The following is a 19,085-nucleotide window of genomic DNA, read 5'->3' on the forward strand; positions in this document are numbered from 1 at the left end:
TCCCGTCAAAGTCTTTGGTCGTTCTTTATTTTCACCTTGTGTCATCAAACCAACGCACATCAAGGGCTGAATAAATATTTGTGAGTTGTTTGAACTCTGCTCTGTGCCCTTCAATTCTCTTTGGACTTTAAAGACGTTTCAAAGATCCGGCTCCCCAAACTGGGCCCCCTCAGAGCCAATTGCGCCAAGTGAGCGCCGGGACGCAAGGGGTGAATGTCTGAAAGTCTTGCAGGATATTTGGGAAAGTGCATGCGAGGAGGAACTGCATATCAATTGACTGCCGAAGTAATCCTTGTGAAGCCTCATAAGGTCTGCGGACTGGTTTTCTAAGGGCCTTTCAAAAATTCTGTCCTACAGCCGGCCACCACAGGGACCTGCTGTTTCTGGGTCCTTCTCCCCTATCTACCCCACCCCATTGCCTGCACTGGTTAATTCTCTGGCTGGTTGTCTTTTGTCCTACAGATCTCCACTTTTTCTCTTGCCCTCCCTCACCCTGGCTTCCTCCCACAAATTTCTGCCAGAGGACTCAAGAGGGAGGAGGTGAGCTGCTCTCAGAAGTCTCCCTCCCTTGGGGGAGGGGTATGAGCAAGGGTCAGGGCCAGGTCCAGCAGTACTAGCACAGTGTGCTAGCCAGAGATCTTTAGGAACCTCAGTTTTGTAACTGATGTGCTAATCGGCCCCGGGGTTGGGCAACTTCTCTTTGGAGAGGAAGGAAAGAAGCTACCAGATGAACTGACACATCGCTGGCGACACACACAGCAGCCTGGCCTTTCATGATTCGGCTGTGGCATCCACTTCCTCGGCTGTAAAATGGAGGCGCCACTTCCTATCCAGTGCCCCAGGATGTTGTAAAGAGGACCCAGTACTGATGACTAGCAGTTTAAAGTAGACAGAGCCTCAAAGGTCAGCACGCGCGCATCTACAGTATGTGGTACCTATATCATGGAGTTACACATACCCTTCTCATCTTATCCTTCAGCAAATGTCACCAACCCTTCACCAGAAGATTGGAATTAAGATAAGCATTTACTGGAATGCTGGAATGCAAACCAAGCACTCACTCACTTAACAGATGAGGGGGGAAAAAAAACTCAGGGGCTGCCCATGGCTACTCCTTTCACCAGTGAGAGAACAAGAGGCGCACCTTGCCCCTTCCAATTTTAAGGTCCATGCAAATCTCCCTTTTCGTTCCTCGGAAGGCTGTCGGTATTCTTATCCCCAGACAACCCTTTCTATTTCCACTTTGAACCCTAAAATCTGTTCACACCATTAACCTCTGCACGCCCTGAGGTTTCTGCAGTGCCCACAAAACCTGCAGACGACCCCCTCTCCTCCAAGGGCCCCGCTCCTCCCAACACGAGGCCCAGAAGGTAGTGCTTTCTCCCAGACTGGAGGATGGTACTAATGGGGACAGCAAACGAAGGAGCCTGTAGCGCTGCAGCTGCTGCCAAAGGTTGCCCTAGTAACGGTGAGGGCTCCATTCAGGAAACCAACCCAACTCCGAGAAGGAAAATGATAGCCTTCACTTGGCTCCTTGCAAACAGGGGTAACAGGAAGAAAAAGAGGCGCAGGCAGGGTGAGCTGAGGGCCCAGGCTGTAGTTACAAGCTCCCACTTTTCAGAGGAGGAAACACAGAAAAGAACACAGCACTTTGAATCTTCTAGTCTGTGTGAACCGTAAAAAATCGCCCTTTTAACATGAACCCTTTTGTGGGAATAGAGGAAGCAGGCACCCCTGCGTTCAGCAGCCTTACGAAACAATATGCCAGGAGGGGAGGAACCCCAAACACTGCAACTTTACGGGAGCCCTAAACTCTTCTCGCTGGCTCTCCTTTGCTCAGCCCGGTGACAAAGACCATTTGCTCCCAATTTATTGGAAAGGTCTTTTACCTCACAGCTTGAGCTGCTTAAATGCTGCAAGCGCCCTCTCCCCAAACCCCTCTCAGACATTTGCTGAATGGACCCGGGCTCAATTAGGCTCCCTCCACAGGTTCAGCTCACACTGTGACCCTGCACGGCTTCCTGCTATTCATATGTGTTACTTCCCCTTTGTGGTAATGGCTTGTGGCACTTGGCCAGAAAACATTATTAATTTCAGAAGCGGACTGACAAACAACAAACCCGCAGTGAAACAGGAGGAAGTGCCGGGGAGGCCAGCTGTCGGCTTGAGCCCAGCAGTAGGAACTCTCAGTGTCTGCAAGTTCTGGGAGGGATAGAGATGATGAACAACGAAGGGCGAATGCACTAAAATTACCCACAGCGCCCCCACCCCCCACCACCACCCCCACCCCTGCAGAAAAAGAAAAAAAAAGAGAGAGAGAAAAGAAATGAGAGAAAAGGAGGAATGAAAGCACTCGGCTACTTGAGCTGCAGCTGGACAGGAAACGCGCTGCTCGCAAATCCCTACTTTGAACAGGCAGTTTAGGGAATGCCAGGAACGGAAACCCTTCAGAGCGGGATTAGCGGGAGCCAAGTTGAACGGCCATCCATTTCTGCTTTCTGGGTCCCTGCTGACCTGGGACACCCAAATAGGAGCCTGACTTCGTTATTTTTCTGCAGTTTTGTTTTTGGACTTAGTCACTTAAAAAAAAATTCACTCCCAGGCAGGTTGACACAGGATGCTTATAGAATGAAAGCCACTTCCCAGTGGCGTGCCGACTACTAAAGAGCCAGACAGATGTCCCCTGTGTCCCCCTTAGGTGAAAAGCTCATTTTCCCATTTCAAAATGATGGCTCTCAGGTGTGAGATGCTAAAATCTATGCCTAGCACTTTTGATTCTAATACACATGCCTTCCACAAAAGTGGTTTACATACTTCTGTGCTCAGAAAAAAAAAGTCTCCAAAAAAACACAGGATGCCCAGCTCAGAAGGAAACCTCAACAGTCTATAACCGAGGTGCAGTGGAGGTCCTAAAACAGCTAAGCACATAAGCAGATTTCACCCAAGTGAACACTTACGACCACTTGCAAGTCCACGAGAAAGCCAACATGTCATTAGAATGTCATGTACATAAAACAAGGGACCCACTTTAGCATCTGCTAGATAACTTTCAGTAGAACCAGACAGCCTGGAAAAAAAAATGATTATCTTTAGTTCCTTCCTGGTATGCCAAAGTATTATGGAGTAGAGGACCCTGAAGGACAGAGGCTAACATGGGGCTGCCATTATCCTGGCACAGCCTTTTTTTGGCAATTTATGGACAGCCAAATCTTACAACAAGGCATATATTAGGGACTTCATTTTCCCAGGGGAGGGAAACATTAATTAAGCCTCAACTACTCATAAACATTATCTGTATGTATGACGTAGTATACCCATGAGGTCCTTTTGATAAGAAAATTAAATTCATGAACTGTGTTGGAAAAGCATTCATAATAAGTAACCCTGCCTTGGCCACCACTAAAGCTTCATCAGTCCCCACTACTTCAATGAGTTACTTCATACACTAGGGAGACATCTAAAAATAAAAACGCATTCAGTAGCCAAAATAGTTATTTATTAATAATTTAAGGTTTTTTACATTCTTATAATAAATTCCAGCTGAAAACTTTACACTGTGAACATCACGGAGCAACTTAATCCTCCCGCCTCCCGCTGCATCCCACCTGTCAAATGGGTACCCATGCTCACACGCACACAGACACACACTTCCAGTTTATCATATATTGTTTTTTCTAAAAGGAAAGAAACCAACCATAAGTATGGCATTTGAGGTGACGCTCCCTGAAGAATTTTGTACAGAGGTAATATACTGTTTAGCACAGCTGAAGTAAAAAAGGAAGAAAAAGGAAAAAGAAAAGAAAAAAGTGAACCCACAATTTTGGTGTCTTTCCAAGATACCCACACTTTGAGACAATATAAGCCAAATATTTACAAAGGTAAGGCAGAGTCAAAGTACATTAAGGAAAAAAAAACCACAAGGAAGATATATGAAAGACTCAAGACTGCACCATAATAAAGTCTCAGCGATAGTATCTGTGACAACATCTTTAGAATTGGTACAATAAGGTTAAGCATGCTGCAGATATACCCTTTGGATTAGAAAAGAGCAAAATTTTCCTTATTTTCTTTTCATTTTAAGAAGTGGCACACACTGCTCTTTCTCCCCCTTTGGACTTCTTTTAAACCCATCAAAGATAAAAAAAAAAAACAAAAAACAAAAACACAAGCCAAACACTGTCAAGTGATTTAAGATCAAATATTTACAATAATCAAAGAAGAGTATCAGTTTTGTTTTTAATCTTCCAAACTGATACCACAAATACAGAGCTAAAATCTCTTTGGCTCCACTGTACGCAAAGTTGAATCTGTCTTCACTGAAGACAATATAGAGTTAATTCCAGATGCAACAGGAAACAGTCATCCAAGGCCCTAAAGAACACATGCCCCTACCCTATTTCTTGGTCCTACCCTCCTCATCTGGATGGATGTCCAGCCCCTGCTTGGGTAGGCTGGGGGTAGAGGAGCAAACCTATTGCCTGGATCCAGACAGCATGTCCTGTCCTTCCAAAAGAAAGAATGGAGCAAATCTCTCCCTCTGTAATAACCAATTTTGCACTTGGCAACCTTGTCTAATACAGACAGCTGGTGACATTTTGACACCTGGGGCCACACACAAAGAAAGCAGCTTGCTCGCTGCTGCCCAAGAGAAACTGCTGAAGGAATGGGACACTCCCAGCTAGGCAAGTTGGGTGCCTTTCACGTAGATTGCAGGGAGTCCACCTGGTAGACATTCTGGTTGGCAGGGGCGGTGAAGTACAGCTGCTGAGCTGGGACCCGGTTGTCACAGGGGCTGCTGAGTCCCAGTGTCCTTTCAAAGTCAAGCAGTTGGCCCATGAAGTTGAAGTTCGGGGAGATGTTAGATTTCTTCATCTTGACGATGTCGTAAGCATCGTTCATGGACAGGTTGAGCTTCTGCATAAGGTAAGCAACGGTCACGGTGACGGAGCGGCTGATGCCTGCCAGGCAATGCACCAAGACACCGCAGTTTTTGCCTCGGGCTTCATCTGTGAACACAAAAAGAGAGGCAAGGTCTCACTAGACTGAAAACCACCTTCTGCAAAAGGTCAGCCTAAAATCTGAATCAAGAAGGAACATGAAGAGACAATCGTGTGTGGCAGTTGAGCCCTAAAGGCGGCAGGAAAATGTATAACCGAGATAAACACGTACACTGAACACAATGACATATTTCAGATGGTTCCCGCAGAGAGAACTTTTGTATTAAGTTTCTACCCACAAAAAAAAAAACTCCTTAATGTGTACATTCTTTGCCTCGGCATGTGAATACCAGAAACCCTGCAATATGGTCCTGAATGCCTCTCAGACAGACAAGCAGACTGCAAGGGTCTATTAAATTATTCTCCAACTGTTGTACAGCTAACAATGGAGGTATTCAGGCATTTTAAAAGAGAGAGGGAAGTCACAGGGGACAGCCATTAGGAAGAACAGGATGTCTACAGGGCCTGAGAATGAGTTCCTTTGTAAGGGGAAATGCACTACAAAGCCTGGAGATTCGCTCCACTTAGGCTCCAAGCCCACACTTCTTCCTGCTGAGATCAGGTTACCCAGAGTCTCCCTGTCACCAGCACGGTGCTGTAGCGTTAGGCTGGGTATCATTGAAATGCAAACTGCTTTCCAACAACTAACTTGGGTGTCCTAAAATAACTCCTGGGTCTTTTTTAAATGATAAAGCAAGACCGGGAGCCTTGTCTCAAAGAGAGGGCTTCTCCTTAACTCTGTCTTCACACTCCCACCCTGTCAGGGAAATACACACCAGGTGGGAACCGCCTCCTTTTAAATGTTTCAAATGGTCCCCACAATCTGCTATGTCAGTTTCCTTTAGCAAGAAGGTAAACCGGAGATAACGCTCTAGGAACGGTAGGGACCTGCAGGCCAGCAAACTGGCTTGGAAAACAGATTAATATCTTCAACTCCGTGAATGACTGTAAATTAAGTCTCACCTATGAAAGAAATGGCCTCAGGGAAAAACTGGGACAGGTTTTGGCTCCAGTGATCCGAGATGGGGATTTGCTTGTATTTGAACTCCCCTGCATTCTCAAAGAGGTTGGGCAAATTGGGGGTGACATTCAAGATGTACTTGATGCCAAACTCCTCCAACACGTCCAAATTGGTAGAGTCCTTGGCACAGCCCAGGTAAAGGAAGGGCAAAATCTCCACCGGGAAGGAAGGCTGGCTGTTGGACAGCGGGCTGCCATCGGAGTCCGTTGCACTATTGGGGTCTCGGTCAAGGTCAGACTCAATATCCGAGGAAGAGTCGGAGCTGATCCGCAGGCCCCCGAGCCCCAGCACTGGCAAGGGCGGGGAGCTGCTGCTGCACGAGCCGTCTAGATTGGTCTCGCAGTGCAGGGAGAACTCAGCCTGGAACTTACTGAAGCCACCTGCCAGAACAAGAAAAGCAATCTTGTAACCAGAGATGCCATAGTAATTTTCAGCCTGTGAGAACCGCAGCTGGGTGCAGGAAACACCACAGGCAGGCACCCAATGAACCCCCTGCAGTTCTAAGAGAAACACACTTTAGCATACACCTTGAGGAACAAGACCGGCTGCTTCCCCAGGGAACTCTTTTTCATTTGAAGCCGGAAATGCATAAAATGACCACTTTTTTAATAGTGCTTGGTTTTTAGAACCCTTGGCGGAGTGGGGGGGGGGCAAGAGGTCGGTGGCCAGGGACGAGAGGTTACCACGCGGCTCCAGCTCCCCTAAGCGGACAGCACGCCGTGGTAGCTACCTCGCCGGCGACTTCCCCAGACCGCAGCCCTACCCGCGAGCCCTGCACCCGGGATTCACGACCTACCTTCCAGGTAGAACGCCCGGCAGCCCTCGTCTTTGAGTTTCTTGAGCAGCAGCCCGAGGACCGACTCTCCACCTGTGTTCTCATTCCAGTCGCTGCTGTTTTCGTCGTAGAGCACTACGGTGTCGGTGCCGCAGCGCCTGGTAAAGCGGTCCCGGTCCTCGCAGCGCGTGAATAGCGCGCGCACCGGCAGGTTGCCCTTCTGCAGACGCCGCAACATGATGCCCGGGATGGCCACGTTGATGGCCGATTCGATGTGCGACGATTCATACAGCTCCTGCGGTCGGCAGTCCATCAGCAGCAGCCGTTCGTTGCCCAGCTCCAGCTGCTCGTTGAGCCACGCCACCGTCTTGCTGATCGCCATTTCCGACGCGAAGGGCACGGGTCTGAGCGTATCTATCATGGGGGTCGAGCTGCAGGAGAAGGCGGGGTGCCTAGCAGACGCCCCTCGAGGCAGGCATAGGCTGAGCACGCCGCGCGAAGCTGCCGCTCTCGGAGCGGGGTTCGATTCTGCCTTGCCTTTCCCAAGCCGAGGCTACCGGTTAGAGAAAGCGACACAGGAAGCAAGCCGGTGGTCCCTCTGCGCCGGGCTGCAGGGATCGCTCTTGGAGTCAGCGAATCTCTCTGAATGAAGGTACCCAGTTTTGTTCCTCCCCAGTGAATGAAATCCAATTAATTCGGACTCCGTGCCACTGGGAGGGGAAAAGGAAAAGAAAAAAAAATCTAGCGGCTCCTAATCCTTCCCTCTAAGGCTGCACCTCAGATCCAGCCGGGTTGGATTCAAGACTCGGTTTGCTCCCAGTCCCAAGGACTCCGCGAGAGCACACCCCCTAAGCGAGGCAGCTCCTCAATGGATACAAACAGCCAGCGTCTCAATGGATACATTCTCTCGGCCAGCCAATGAGCGCGCTGCGGAAGGGGCTGTTGCCGTGGGGACGGGCCGGCTGGAACAGGTTGTGTTGATGAATTGTTAATGAGTTTGTCATTCACAAAAACGGAAAGGAATTTCCGCTCCGGATAAGCCCCAGTGCAAACAAGCTGCAACTGCGGGCTCGGCGGGAGGAAGGAGAAAGAAGAGGAGGCGGTTGTGGTGGTGGTGGAGGAGGAGCAGGGCACATAAACCAGGGCACTTCAGTTGTCTCGTGTTTCCTTCTGTTGAGAGTTCACACTTCGCGTCGAACTCTTTGCTCACCAATGGTGCAATTAGCAAGCACAAAAACCCTTTTTCTCGACTCTTGCTCTCTCAAGCTAGCTTTAATAAAACTTGATGGGTTCCGCCACCCGTTTTTTTATTCCCTCCAAACTCTAGACCCTCCATACCCCCCCCCTCCCCGTCCTTCTTTAGATCCTGTGTGGCATTTATTTGGCTCTTTTAAAAAGTCTAGCTCTGTTTGTTCTGATGTTCTTTTAGCCGAGGCTGTGTTGGGGCTGGTGGACTGCCTGGGCTTTAGTGACCCGACGAAGTGTTAAATGCTAATCCAACATCTTTCGAAACAAACTAGGGTTTTGTTGAAACATTTTAAGGCAACTAAGCAAACAAACGTTTGGTTGTCCAGAAAACCAGAAGGTCCTTAACTCCAGGTTTTCTCAGCTTTTTTTGGGGGGGGGGGGAGCAGGAAAAAAAAATCTCGTCTTTTGCTCCTGGTAGTGTAGAGCATTGCGAACCATTGTTCAGGAGCTCTTGCTCCCCGTCACCGGTCACCCACCAGGGGAGTCGTGCACCTTTAAAAGTTTTGGGGCCAGGAGCAGACGTTTGCTCTCTTCTAAGAGGAACCGGTCTGGCAACCGGTCCTAGCCTAGGAGCCTGGGACGCCTGACCTCACCAACGATCCCCGCAATCCGGGAGGCGCGGTGAAGTCCTCCCGCAAGACCCGCAGGCTACAGGAACTCAAGCGAAAACGGCGACTGGCTACTTTGGACACGGAGACCGGTCTCCTATCCCTCCTCCGCTCCAGCCGTGCCAGGGCCTCGCACAGAGCACTCTAGAAGCTCCAAACGCGCTTGCGCGCTGTGCTTCTGGCCACAGTCCGGTTGCACTGGGGGAGGGGGACACCAAGATGTCCTAAGATCGCCTAAGGGTCAGCGCGGAACTGTCGCCTCGGGAGAGGACTAGGGCGGGTGGAGAGCCAGATGAATCCGGGTCGGGACCCCTTGGTTCCCAAGTTAGGGCGGGGGGAGTTTCAAGGACAACCACCCCTGCCAGTGCCAGTACCACCCGCCAGCAACTTAGGACGGAGGCGGCGCGGCTCCGGAGCCGGATGGAGGCGTGGCCGGCGGGGGCCGCGACGGCGACAGGGGCGCATTCCCTCCCGGCGCGCACAGCTCTATTGTTATATAAAAGTGCCGCCGCCCCTCGCGGACGGAAAACCACCTGTGTGCGGCGGCGGCGGGCCCTGCGGAAGGCGCGGGTCCCGATCCGGTCTGCCCTCCCGGCCCCACGGAAAGGAACCGCTCATTGTCCGGCCGCGGTCGGGAGGCGGAAGCGCGGGCTGCGGCCCTTCCCGAATCCGGGGCGCGGAGGGCGCCTAAGGTCGCCGGATCTCCCCGCGCATCCCGGTCCTACCTGCTGTCGCCCGCAATGCAATTTGCATTTTGAATCACCCTCCTCCTCCGGGGTTTGGGAAATGTGGGCTAAACAGGACGACTTCGAGGTCCAATTTGCCAATTTTGGAACTCTCCCGCAGGCAGGCGCCCCAGGAGGAGCGTCTTGATGAATTGGGGGGTTGCCTCCATCCTCTCTCTCTCTCCGCGCCTTTTTTGGGCTGCGCTGGGAACAAAACGCCCATAATTCACTGGATGGTTTCCAGATCCCGCTGGGGTAGGCCTGCGCTGCAGCTGACGCCCCCGGATCCTTCCCCATCTGTCACAGGCTTTCCCACCCCGAGACGTTTCAGCCAGTGGGGACCATAGGTTAGGGAGGAGATTGGGGTGCTCAGCCGCTGAAACGTGAAGGGAGAATCTCAAAAACTGCAAAAAGAAGAGGGAAGAAGCTGAGTATTTTTTTTACCAAAAAGAGAAGCCACCCGAGATTAGGGAGGATGATCCTAACGTATTGACTGACAAGCGTGGAGAGCGAAGGATTTGCACCTGTGTTTCTGAGTTTGCGTTACCTCCCACTTCCTCCAAGATAATAGACCTTTTCAATCTAACTGCACTCGGTTACATTCTTTCTCCTGGTCATCCTTCTGGTGTTTTTGCAGGGCCGCTGTAATATTAAGTGGGCACAATGAAGTGCGTGGCGATGTGTTGCGTCCGCTACTGTGTTTCTATGTTCTGAGCTAACCTGCAAAATGGCTTGAGCCCTTTAACTTTTGTTTTGTTGGTGGGGGGGGGGGGGGCGCATTTCCTGACCGAATCACTCTCTTTGAAGCCTGCCCGGATTCTCTTGCTTGCAGCCAATCCCTCAGAGAACTGCCCGGAGCAGTTTAATTCACTCCAGTTTAATAAAACAGGAGGTGTCCTAGCCCAGGCTCAAATGACAGCTTAGCTGTTAACTGGGTGGATCCAGATAGGGTCGAACTTCTTGCTGTTTGTTACCTTTCAGAATTTTGCTGTGAGTTCAAAGCCAGCCTTATCTACAGAGTGAGTTCCAGGACGTCCAGGACTGTTCACAGAGAAATCCTGTCTCGGATAAACAAACAGATTTAAAAAAAAAATTGTTTTGCTTCATTGCACCAAACCAAGACAGACGAAATAGTGTATATGGAAATGTACTATTGGGCGGTCATGGCCTTGTTTCTGTCTACCAGAGTAATTTTGGACAGTCTTCTGAAAATTTAACACAAATTAGATAAGGGAGATTAAGGAACCGGCCTGAAGGTGTGTGGTAACAAGGAATGCGCTCAGGACTTGAGGTCAGGCCCAAGCTGAGCAGCTCCAAAGATACTGAAGTTTCCATTTCCTGGAGATGCACTAGACTTCAAGTTGCTGAGTTGGACCTTGGGAGTTCTGGCCGCATGTTCTGTTGCACACACTCCATATATGTCAAGGAGGTTATGGCTCACCTCTGTAGGTGACTTGCACCCACTTATACACAAAAATAAATATCCTTTTAAGTTAGTAACAGCCTACTTTCCTTGAGCCTACCTTCCCATCAGAACAGGAGTAAGGGGGCTGGAGAGATGGCTCAGCAGGTTTGATTCCCACCATCCACGTGACGGCAAACAACTCTAACTCCAAGATCTGACATCCTCACACACATACGTGTGTGTGAAACAAATAAATAAATTCTTAAAAAGAACAGACACAAGATAATTATATACTGTGTTAGAAAGTAGGAGATGCACTAAGCAAGGGGGGATGCAGAAATGTGTGGGGTTGGGAATAAGTATATTTGCTTAAATGACCTTCAGGAATATCGGAAGTGTAGGACACGAAGAGGGGTACTCTAAGCATGATTTTCCTTCCCCCTTGTGTTATTGGAGCTTGCTTGGAAAGTACTCCCTGGTCTTTTTTAAATTATTCATTGTGTGAGAGTCTTGCTGAGTTACATGGGCTGGCCTTAAACTCATCCTGTAGCCCACACTGGCCTTGCTTGAACTTGCGAATCTCTTCCGTGGCCTTCTGAGTTCAGTGTTCCAGACTCGCTGCCCCAGGCCTGGCAAATCCCATCTTTCTTTTAAATCGCTGCTTTGTTTTCGATTAAAGATGACTTGCTGCAGCACGTGACCTTTTGTCTGCCCAGATCCATTTGACTGCTCAGGCTCCCAGGAAAAGCTCTATCCCAAGATCAGGAAAGGGCTCTAGCCAAGAGAAGGACCGCAGGCTTCTGTGATAATGATGTCTTCCATCCCTTCTAGAATATTCTTCATGTGTAGGAGGCGGTTGGTTTATTTATTATAGTGCTGGGAATTGAAACCAGGGCCTCAAATGTGCTATGTAAGTATTCTACCCGCTGAACCACATCCCCCAACCACAGGAGACCATTTTCAAAAGCAGAGAAAAGCAGAAAGAAAGTCAGCTTGGGTTCACTCGGCCACTCAGAGAGAAGCCTTGTGACAGCACGAATCGCTAACACAACCAAGAATCCTCCACCCAGAGCGGTTCAATGAGAGATTGTCTAGATTGGATTGGTTTGCGAGGAGATGGTCTTCATTAAATTTAACTGACATTGAGGTGGGAAGCCCCAACCACCCGTGGGCAGCACCATGCTCTAGGCTCAGGGTGTTGAAGTACCCGAGTGGAGACCTAAGCTGAGCATAAATAGCTATGAATGCTCCCATCTCTCTCCTCTCTGGCCTGGGGATGGCACGAGGCTTGCTGTTTGAAATTCTTCCTTGACATCTCCCAAAATAATGTACTGTACCGGGACCTGTAAGCCGAAATAAACCGCTCTCTCCCCTAATTTGCTTTCTGCGATCCTTGTTTCTGGAAGGGAGGGGGCACTAAGCAACCATTGCTGGATTACTCTGGGTGTTTTACCCTGAAGAGCTTTAAAAAAGTTGTTAGTAAGTCTTTTGTTTACACATTTTGTTTAGGCCCTTGGAGAAGCAGTGTGGTTGTGCAGGAACAGGATCTCCCCCAATCCCCCAGTTGAATGAAGGAGCCTTGGGGCTTCTAGGACCCAGATGGGTGAGTGTGACCTTTAATCTTGCAGTAATCTCTCTGGATACAGTGACATTCATTAACCCATCATGGGAAAATAGCTAAGTGGATTTCCAACAAACAAGAAGAGGGTGTTTGGGAAACCCTGACTTAAAATATAGGCAGGCAATATGTTCACAATTTACTGTTAGATGTCCCCAGTGGGATGGAAGTAGGGGGACTTGAAAATGACACCGGCTATCAGAGCACCTAAACCTCACCATGGGATCTAACTCTGTTCGAAGAGGACAGTTTGAACTCATCTGATTTAAAATAAAAGTATAGGAGAATGCATGGAATTCATCCCAAGATTTCTCCTGACAGGGAGAGAAAATAGCAAGCTATGCTTGAAGAGCAGAAACAGGAACCCAAGAGGCCTAAAGGCCTGACAACAGGATGAACTGATCATACGCATGGCTGGCTGTGTACAGAAAGAGAGCTTCAAGTTGCCCCCAGGTGCCGTGGAATAACCCTTCTGTACACTGTGAATAGGTACTACTCTCACTGGTTAATAGAGAAGCTGATTGGCCTGTAGCCAGGCAGGATAAAGTTAGGCGGAACAATCAAACTGAGGGTACCAAGATGAAGAAAGGTGGAGTCAAGGGAGATGCCAGCAGACGCTGGGAGAAGCAAGGTGAGCGTGCTGTACTGAGAAAAGGGTACCAAGCCACCCGGCAGAGAATAGATAAGAAATACGGGTTCATTTAAATGTAAGTTAGCTAGTAATCAGCCTGAGCTATTGGCCGAGCATTTACAATTAATATTAAGTTTCTAGTCACTAATTGGAAGCAGCTGCCAGCACAGGGAAACGCCACTGACACCCAGTCCAATGCCACTAAGGCCACCCATGTGCACTAACTGCCAATCTTAGTTTATGGTCAGCCCACTCCTCACAACCATCTTCATGGAACTGGACACCACAGAGACGCGATAGAGAATGAGCACAGTTCAATGACTTTCCGGAAAAAGATGGCAATGCCAGTTTCTTGTCCGTAGCCTATAAAGGGAGGATGGGTGCCTGAGATCACCTGTAAAGAAGACGATACCTTTATGCCTTGCCAAAAGGGTGCTAAGAGAGGAAAAAGCAAACTACCGCATGGTGAACTTCGGGTCTTAGACTGCAATGACAGCCACCATCTGCTTTCCTAGATTTCCGTTTCCCATCACCCGGCACAAGGCCAGCTGATTTTCCTTCCAGATTCCACAGGGACCTTATCTAGAGTACGCCTGTGAAGCTGACAGTCTCTGGCAAGTGAATCCTTTTCAAGATAATTCTAATGTCTGTAGATGGTTTTGTCCTAAGCCCTTCCATTAGGAAACACCCAGTTCTTTCCTTTTACAATTTATTTCCACCAAGTAGGGGAAATAGAAGTATAGAGAGCTAAGTAGTCACCAGGAAGTTGACATTTCTGCTAGGTCATCTGCTTTCTTATGGAAAGGAAGTGGCAAAAAGTAATAAAATAAAATAATAATAATAAAAAAAGAAAAGAAATGGCAGTCAGTTCCCTCCAATGGTTTCCCAAAGTCCCTGCCATCTATGTATGCACTCCTTCTGCTAGATTCCTTCTCAGAATGTACCCTGTGTGCTGAATCCTGGGGATCAGGCTGAGTGCTTGCCCTTGCTTCCTTATATTCCTTACGTTCCTTGATTGACATGGGTGAGCAGCACACACACTGCCACGGCCTAAGAGAATCTACTGCGCACGCTATCACACCACCCTGTGTCCCCCTCTGTTTTCCTCTCAGCAGTCAGTGGACAGGACTGCATTCAGGCTTTCACTTGGCTTCTCCAATTTAACTCAGAGCCTCCCAAATAGACTGAAACCCCCAGATTCTGGTCTAAGCAGTGCTGCCTCCAGTCATCCGGTGGGTTCATTACAGCCAGAGTCAAGTCTTGATGCATCATGACATAATGCCATGGCTACGGTTTATTTATACCCAGATATATACATATTAAATCTATCATGATCGGGCTAATAAGATGGCTCAGCAGGTAAGGGCAGCTGCCCCCAAACTTGACTGCCGGAGCTTGATCCCACGGGTTAGACTGAAAGAACCCATCCCCTACAAGATACCCTCTGACCTCTGCATTTGAACCAAGGCACGCATGCTCCCCTTCCCTAGTAAATAAATACATGTGGGGGATCTGTCATGATAACCCTGCAAAGGAGGTATACCACCACTTAAGTTTTAGAACTGCAAAGCCCAGCATTCAGATGCCAGGGACCTAGCTCACATCCTGGTCCCTTTGAAGCTTTGTTAGTTTGTATTGCACTCAGCCAAGTAAGGGCACTGGAGCAAGACAGTGTGCAGCATCTTGCGAATTATGTAGAACAATGATGTGTCTATGTAATTAGTTAGACATTATCTTTCTAGTCAGGACTCGGATTTTTGGAGTCAGACCAACCTAGAGTCTAATCCTGCTTCAGCTACTTTGTATCACGTGACCCTGAGGGAAACTGTTTCATCTCCTTATAGCTTCCATTCTTCCCATAGAATAATAGCACTGTTCTACTGGACTATTGCAGTCACTGGGTTATATTTGTAAAGGGGTAGGAATCCTGAAACGAGAATAATTCACTGGCTGCTACCTGTTTTTGCCAATAACACACACACACACACACACACACACTCACTCATATAATAATAATCGTGATCCTGATGGCTGGATTTCCTTTTGCCATTCCTTTTCATCACTGAGACAAACAGTCTCCCAGAGCAAATCTTTCATTTTTGGTATGTGACAGGATCTCCGTAGGTAGCCCTGGTTGACCTGGAACTAGTTATATGTAGCAGGTTGGACTGAACTCACGAAGACCCACCCGATTCTTCCTTAAGCATGCTGAGGAAGAAGGTGTGTTCCCACCATGCCTGGCAAAGCTTTGTGCGGTGTGGAGAAACTCGAGTAAACCAGGATGGCACAGGTGTGGGTTGCACTCCAGAGGTTTCCCAGAACCCCTCTTGCTGAAGTAGCAGGTGCTCTCTATCCTCCATCTCGGCCAGCTCAGTTGCTCCTGTCACTGTGGTGTGCACGTTCATTCTACCAGAGAGGGATAGGAAATCTACTTACTGGCTGAGCCACGGACCCGTCATCTCTAGCTACTTGGAGTTTGCATCCCCGATGGGCGCACACACTGATACTGAGTTGGGCATGGAAGGGCTCTCAAGCTCTGGGAATTTCCACTCTCCCTTTGGCTTCGTGCCCTGAGGGAGTTCGTCAGATGAAAGGGAACATTAGCTCAGAGCTGGGCTTGAAAGGCAGCCATGTGTGACTGAAAGAAACCTTCCATTTCTGGGTGAGGAAGGATGTGCTACAGGGGAGGTTCACAGCCAGCTCGGAGTGAACAATCCACCTGCTCACGCAGTTGCTATGGCAACGTTTATGTGCGTATGACTACAAGATTATTTTTATTAAATGTCTGGGAAGCATTAATCTTTTGGTCTAACCCGTCAGGCTCTTCTAAACCCGCCAAAAGCTTTAGACTCTTCTCCTATACATTTAAAATCGAAAGCACTTGCTGGGCTGTGTGCCTACCAACCTGTTTCCTAGAGAAAAGTGCTTTATGAGGGTATTTCTCTGTCCTTTTGTTATGATGCCTGTATGAGAGTTTAGTCTTGTTTTGTTTTTTCAAGACAGTCCTGAAACTGTATTACTCTGACAGTCCTGAAACTCACTCTGTAGATCAGGCTGGCCTCGAACCCGCAGAGATCTGCCTGCCTCTGCCTCCCTACTGCTGGGATTAAAGGCGTGCGCCACCACTGCCCGGTGAGAGTCTACTTTTTATGTAAATCAATATAACCACTGTAGTATAGATGGCTGTGACAGTCTTCAACATAAATCATCTAAGTGATCAGAAATTTTTTTAATTTAGCATAAAAGATATCAGATGAACTCTCTCCTTCTCTCTGTGTGTGTTCCTGTGCATTTAAACTATTGCCTTCCACATGCCAAAGCAAAAGCTAGCCAGCCCTTTGTTTTGAGCCTGGGTGGGTCTCACTGACTTGTCCAGGAGGCCTTGTACTTGCAACCCTCCTGCCTCACCTCCCAGAGTATCTGGGATGATGAGCTTCTAAGACCCAACCCAGCTGAAAAATTCTTTCTTGCTGAAGCTGACAGGCTTACAATGTTAATGACCAAGATATAAGATGTCAAGCAAGTTAGTTGCAAACGTCACCATGTAGCTTCCCGTTACAGTGTCTGGGTTCTGCCTCCGTGAGACCAAAAGATCTGCTGGTTTTGCTTGAGCACGAGACCTTTGGTACCCCTGGTATTCAGAGTGCGAAGAACAAGGGAAAGGACTATTGCCTAGATTGCTTGTAGCCAAGACTTATGGGAGTGCACCATGAAAATGCAGTGAAGTCACTAACCCAGATGTGGGACCTGTGGCCACTGGAGTTTAGGACTGCAAATTTGACCAGGTGGTGGTGGTACACATCTTTAATCTTAGCACCTGGGAGGCAGAGATAGGCAGATCTCTGTGAGTTCAAGGGCATCCTGGTCTATAGAGCAAGTTCCAGGATAGCCAGAGGTACACAACGAAACTCTGTCTCGTGGGGGGCGGGGGGAGGGAGCACTCTGGATTTGACTTGAAAAATCTGATGTTTGCCTTACAGCCCCACTGACTCAGAAGCAACTTTGTAACTCCTTCCTTCTTTCCTGCTTCCCTCACTTCCCTTCTCTTCTTCCTCCTTCTGTCCCCTCTTCTCTCTCTCTCTCTCTCTCTCTCTCTCTCTCTCTCTCTCTCTCTCTCTCTCTCTCTCTCTCTCTCTCTCTCTCCAGTGTTGGCAGTTAAACTGAAGGCTTTGGGGATGGCAGGAAGCATTCCTCCACTGAGCTAGGTCCTCAGCACTCTTTTTACTTCTGTATTTTGAGACATGGTCTTTCTAAGTTGCCCACACTAGCCTTGCACTACACTTTTACCCTGGCGGGCACTGAACTTACAATCCTCCTGCCTCACACTCGTGAGTATCCAGGATTGGAGATCTATGCCAGGCCCAGCTGAGAAAGCAGAACTCTGGAAAGGCAGAGATGTCCAGATCTCACCCCCATGACTCTGACTTAGCCATTCTAGAGTAGGTTTCAGGCATTGGAACTGTTTCAAAGCACCAGGGAAAATGCTAATGCATGAGACCTGAGCTGAGAACCAGTAGCTAAGCATCCATGACACCCATTCGAGGACCTCATCAGTTCCTTGCCTAGTCAGAGGCTTCCCATGGCATGAGATTAGTGAGTAATTAAACGTCTGGAGACACCTGCTGAGTACTTGCTCCCAGTCCGTACCTAGGACTTCCCCAGAGACCCTCTGGCGTTTTTGTTTGTTGTTTGTTTGGTTTTGGTTTTTGTTTTTTTGGGGGGGATTTTTTTTTTTGGTTTGTGTGTTGTTTTTTTTTGGGGGGGGTCTGCTTTGTTTTATTGGTTTTTTTTCATGGCAGAGTTTCTCTGAGTAGCCCCAGCTGTTCTGGAACTTACTATATAGACCAGGCTGGCCTCAAACTCAGAGATCTTCTTGTCTCTGCTTCCTGAGTTCTGGGATTAAAGGACTATGCCACAACTCCTGGTCTACTTGCCTGGCTTTCTACCTTCCTTCCTTCCTTCCCTTCCTCCCTCCCCGCTTCTTTCTTTGGGGGGTGTGTGTGTGTGTGTGTGTGTGAGAGAGAGAGAGAGAGAGAGAGAGAGAGAGAGAGAGAGAGACAGGCTCTTACCATGTATTGTTGGATGGCCTAGAGTATGCTGTTAGACAGACTGGCCTCAAACTTATGGAGATCTGACTGTCACTACCTTGAAAGTGCTGGAATTAAAGGCATGTGTATGCCCAGAGGACTTCTATTCCAAAAGTCTGGAAAGGACCCAGAGAACTAAATGGTAGCCTAGCAGCCAGGAGGGGCTAAGATGGGTGGACCACACTGTAAGAGGCTCCCACACAGGGATTCATACCCATCAACTCCAGTCATGGAGCATAGAAATTGCCTTGAATGTTCACTGCCTAGACGAATCAAATCTTACCCTGTGCCCACGCATGTCAAACTTTATACAAACAGACAATTAGACACAACTCATCTACTTGCCTTTGAAGGCATAGCTCTGTGAGTCCATTCAGGTAACTGGAACATGGGACCTAGCTGTTGGTTTGCCCGAGAGGAAGTAGTTCTTGATAACAACTTCACGTGTTTATTGAGAACGAGACACATCTCTAAGACTTAAATGACAGCTGCGGCAGAGGAGATCATTCAAGCTAAGTTATCACAAAACAGAAACCTGATTGGGGAAGCTAAATACATGCATCAGTAGCTAGAACATAAAAAAAAATGTAACTGCAATAGGAAGGAAGTAGTGTGGGAGCGAAAAAGGAAGTGTTTCGTCTACTCTGAGGGGAGGGGGAAGAAGGGGTGGTAGTGGCAAATGACCCAGGAAAATGCTATCTGAGCTGGATCCCTGTGGAAAGCAGGGTCTCTCTTCCTCATCCCCAAGAGTGTTAGCTTTCTGTTGCTGTTACAGAACACTGGAAGAAACGCAATGCAAAGGAAGAGAAATGTATTTCAGGCTAACAGTTATGGAGATCTTAGCTGAGGGTCGGCTGGCTTTGTGGGCCTGTGGTGAAGTCAAGCACCGTGGAGAAACCTTTAGTAGCAGAGAACACTCACTCATGTTGGTCAAGAAGCAAAGAGGAACAGGAATGGGTTGGTTCCCATT

At 48.5% G+C, this 19,085-nt stretch overlaps 1 protein-coding gene across 2 annotated transcripts; it reads right to left on the bottom strand.

Annotated features, from left to right (window-relative positions):
• Positions 1-3,478: 3,478 nt before the first annotated feature.
• Positions 3,479-8,855, bottom strand: Dusp6 (dual specificity phosphatase 6). 2 transcript variants are annotated; one of them, XM_075954229.1, is made up of 3 exons: positions 6,815-8,855; positions 5,961-6,398; positions 3,479-5,006 (listed from the first exon to the last, which is right to left on the bottom strand). In XM_075954229.1, exons 1-3 carry the CDS (start codon positions 7,212-7,214, stop codon positions 4,699-4,701), a joined length of 1,146 nt encoding a protein of 381 aa, XP_075810344.1. In that variant the 5' UTR covers positions 7,215-8,855; the 3' UTR covers positions 3,479-4,698. The 2 variants fall into 2 exon arrangements, with proteins under 2 accessions (XP_075810344.1, XP_075810345.1); XM_075954230.1 differs by lacking the exon at positions 5,961-6,398 and having other exon boundaries at positions 6,815-8,105.
• Between the last annotated feature and the right edge of the window lie 10,230 nt (positions 8,856-19,085).

Source organism: Microtus pennsylvanicus, chromosome 20 (assembly GCF_037038515.1).
Source record: "Microtus pennsylvanicus isolate mMicPen1 chromosome 20, mMicPen1.hap1, whole genome shotgun sequence".
Lineage (NCBI taxonomy): Eukaryota > Metazoa > Chordata > Mammalia > Rodentia > Cricetidae > Microtus > Microtus pennsylvanicus.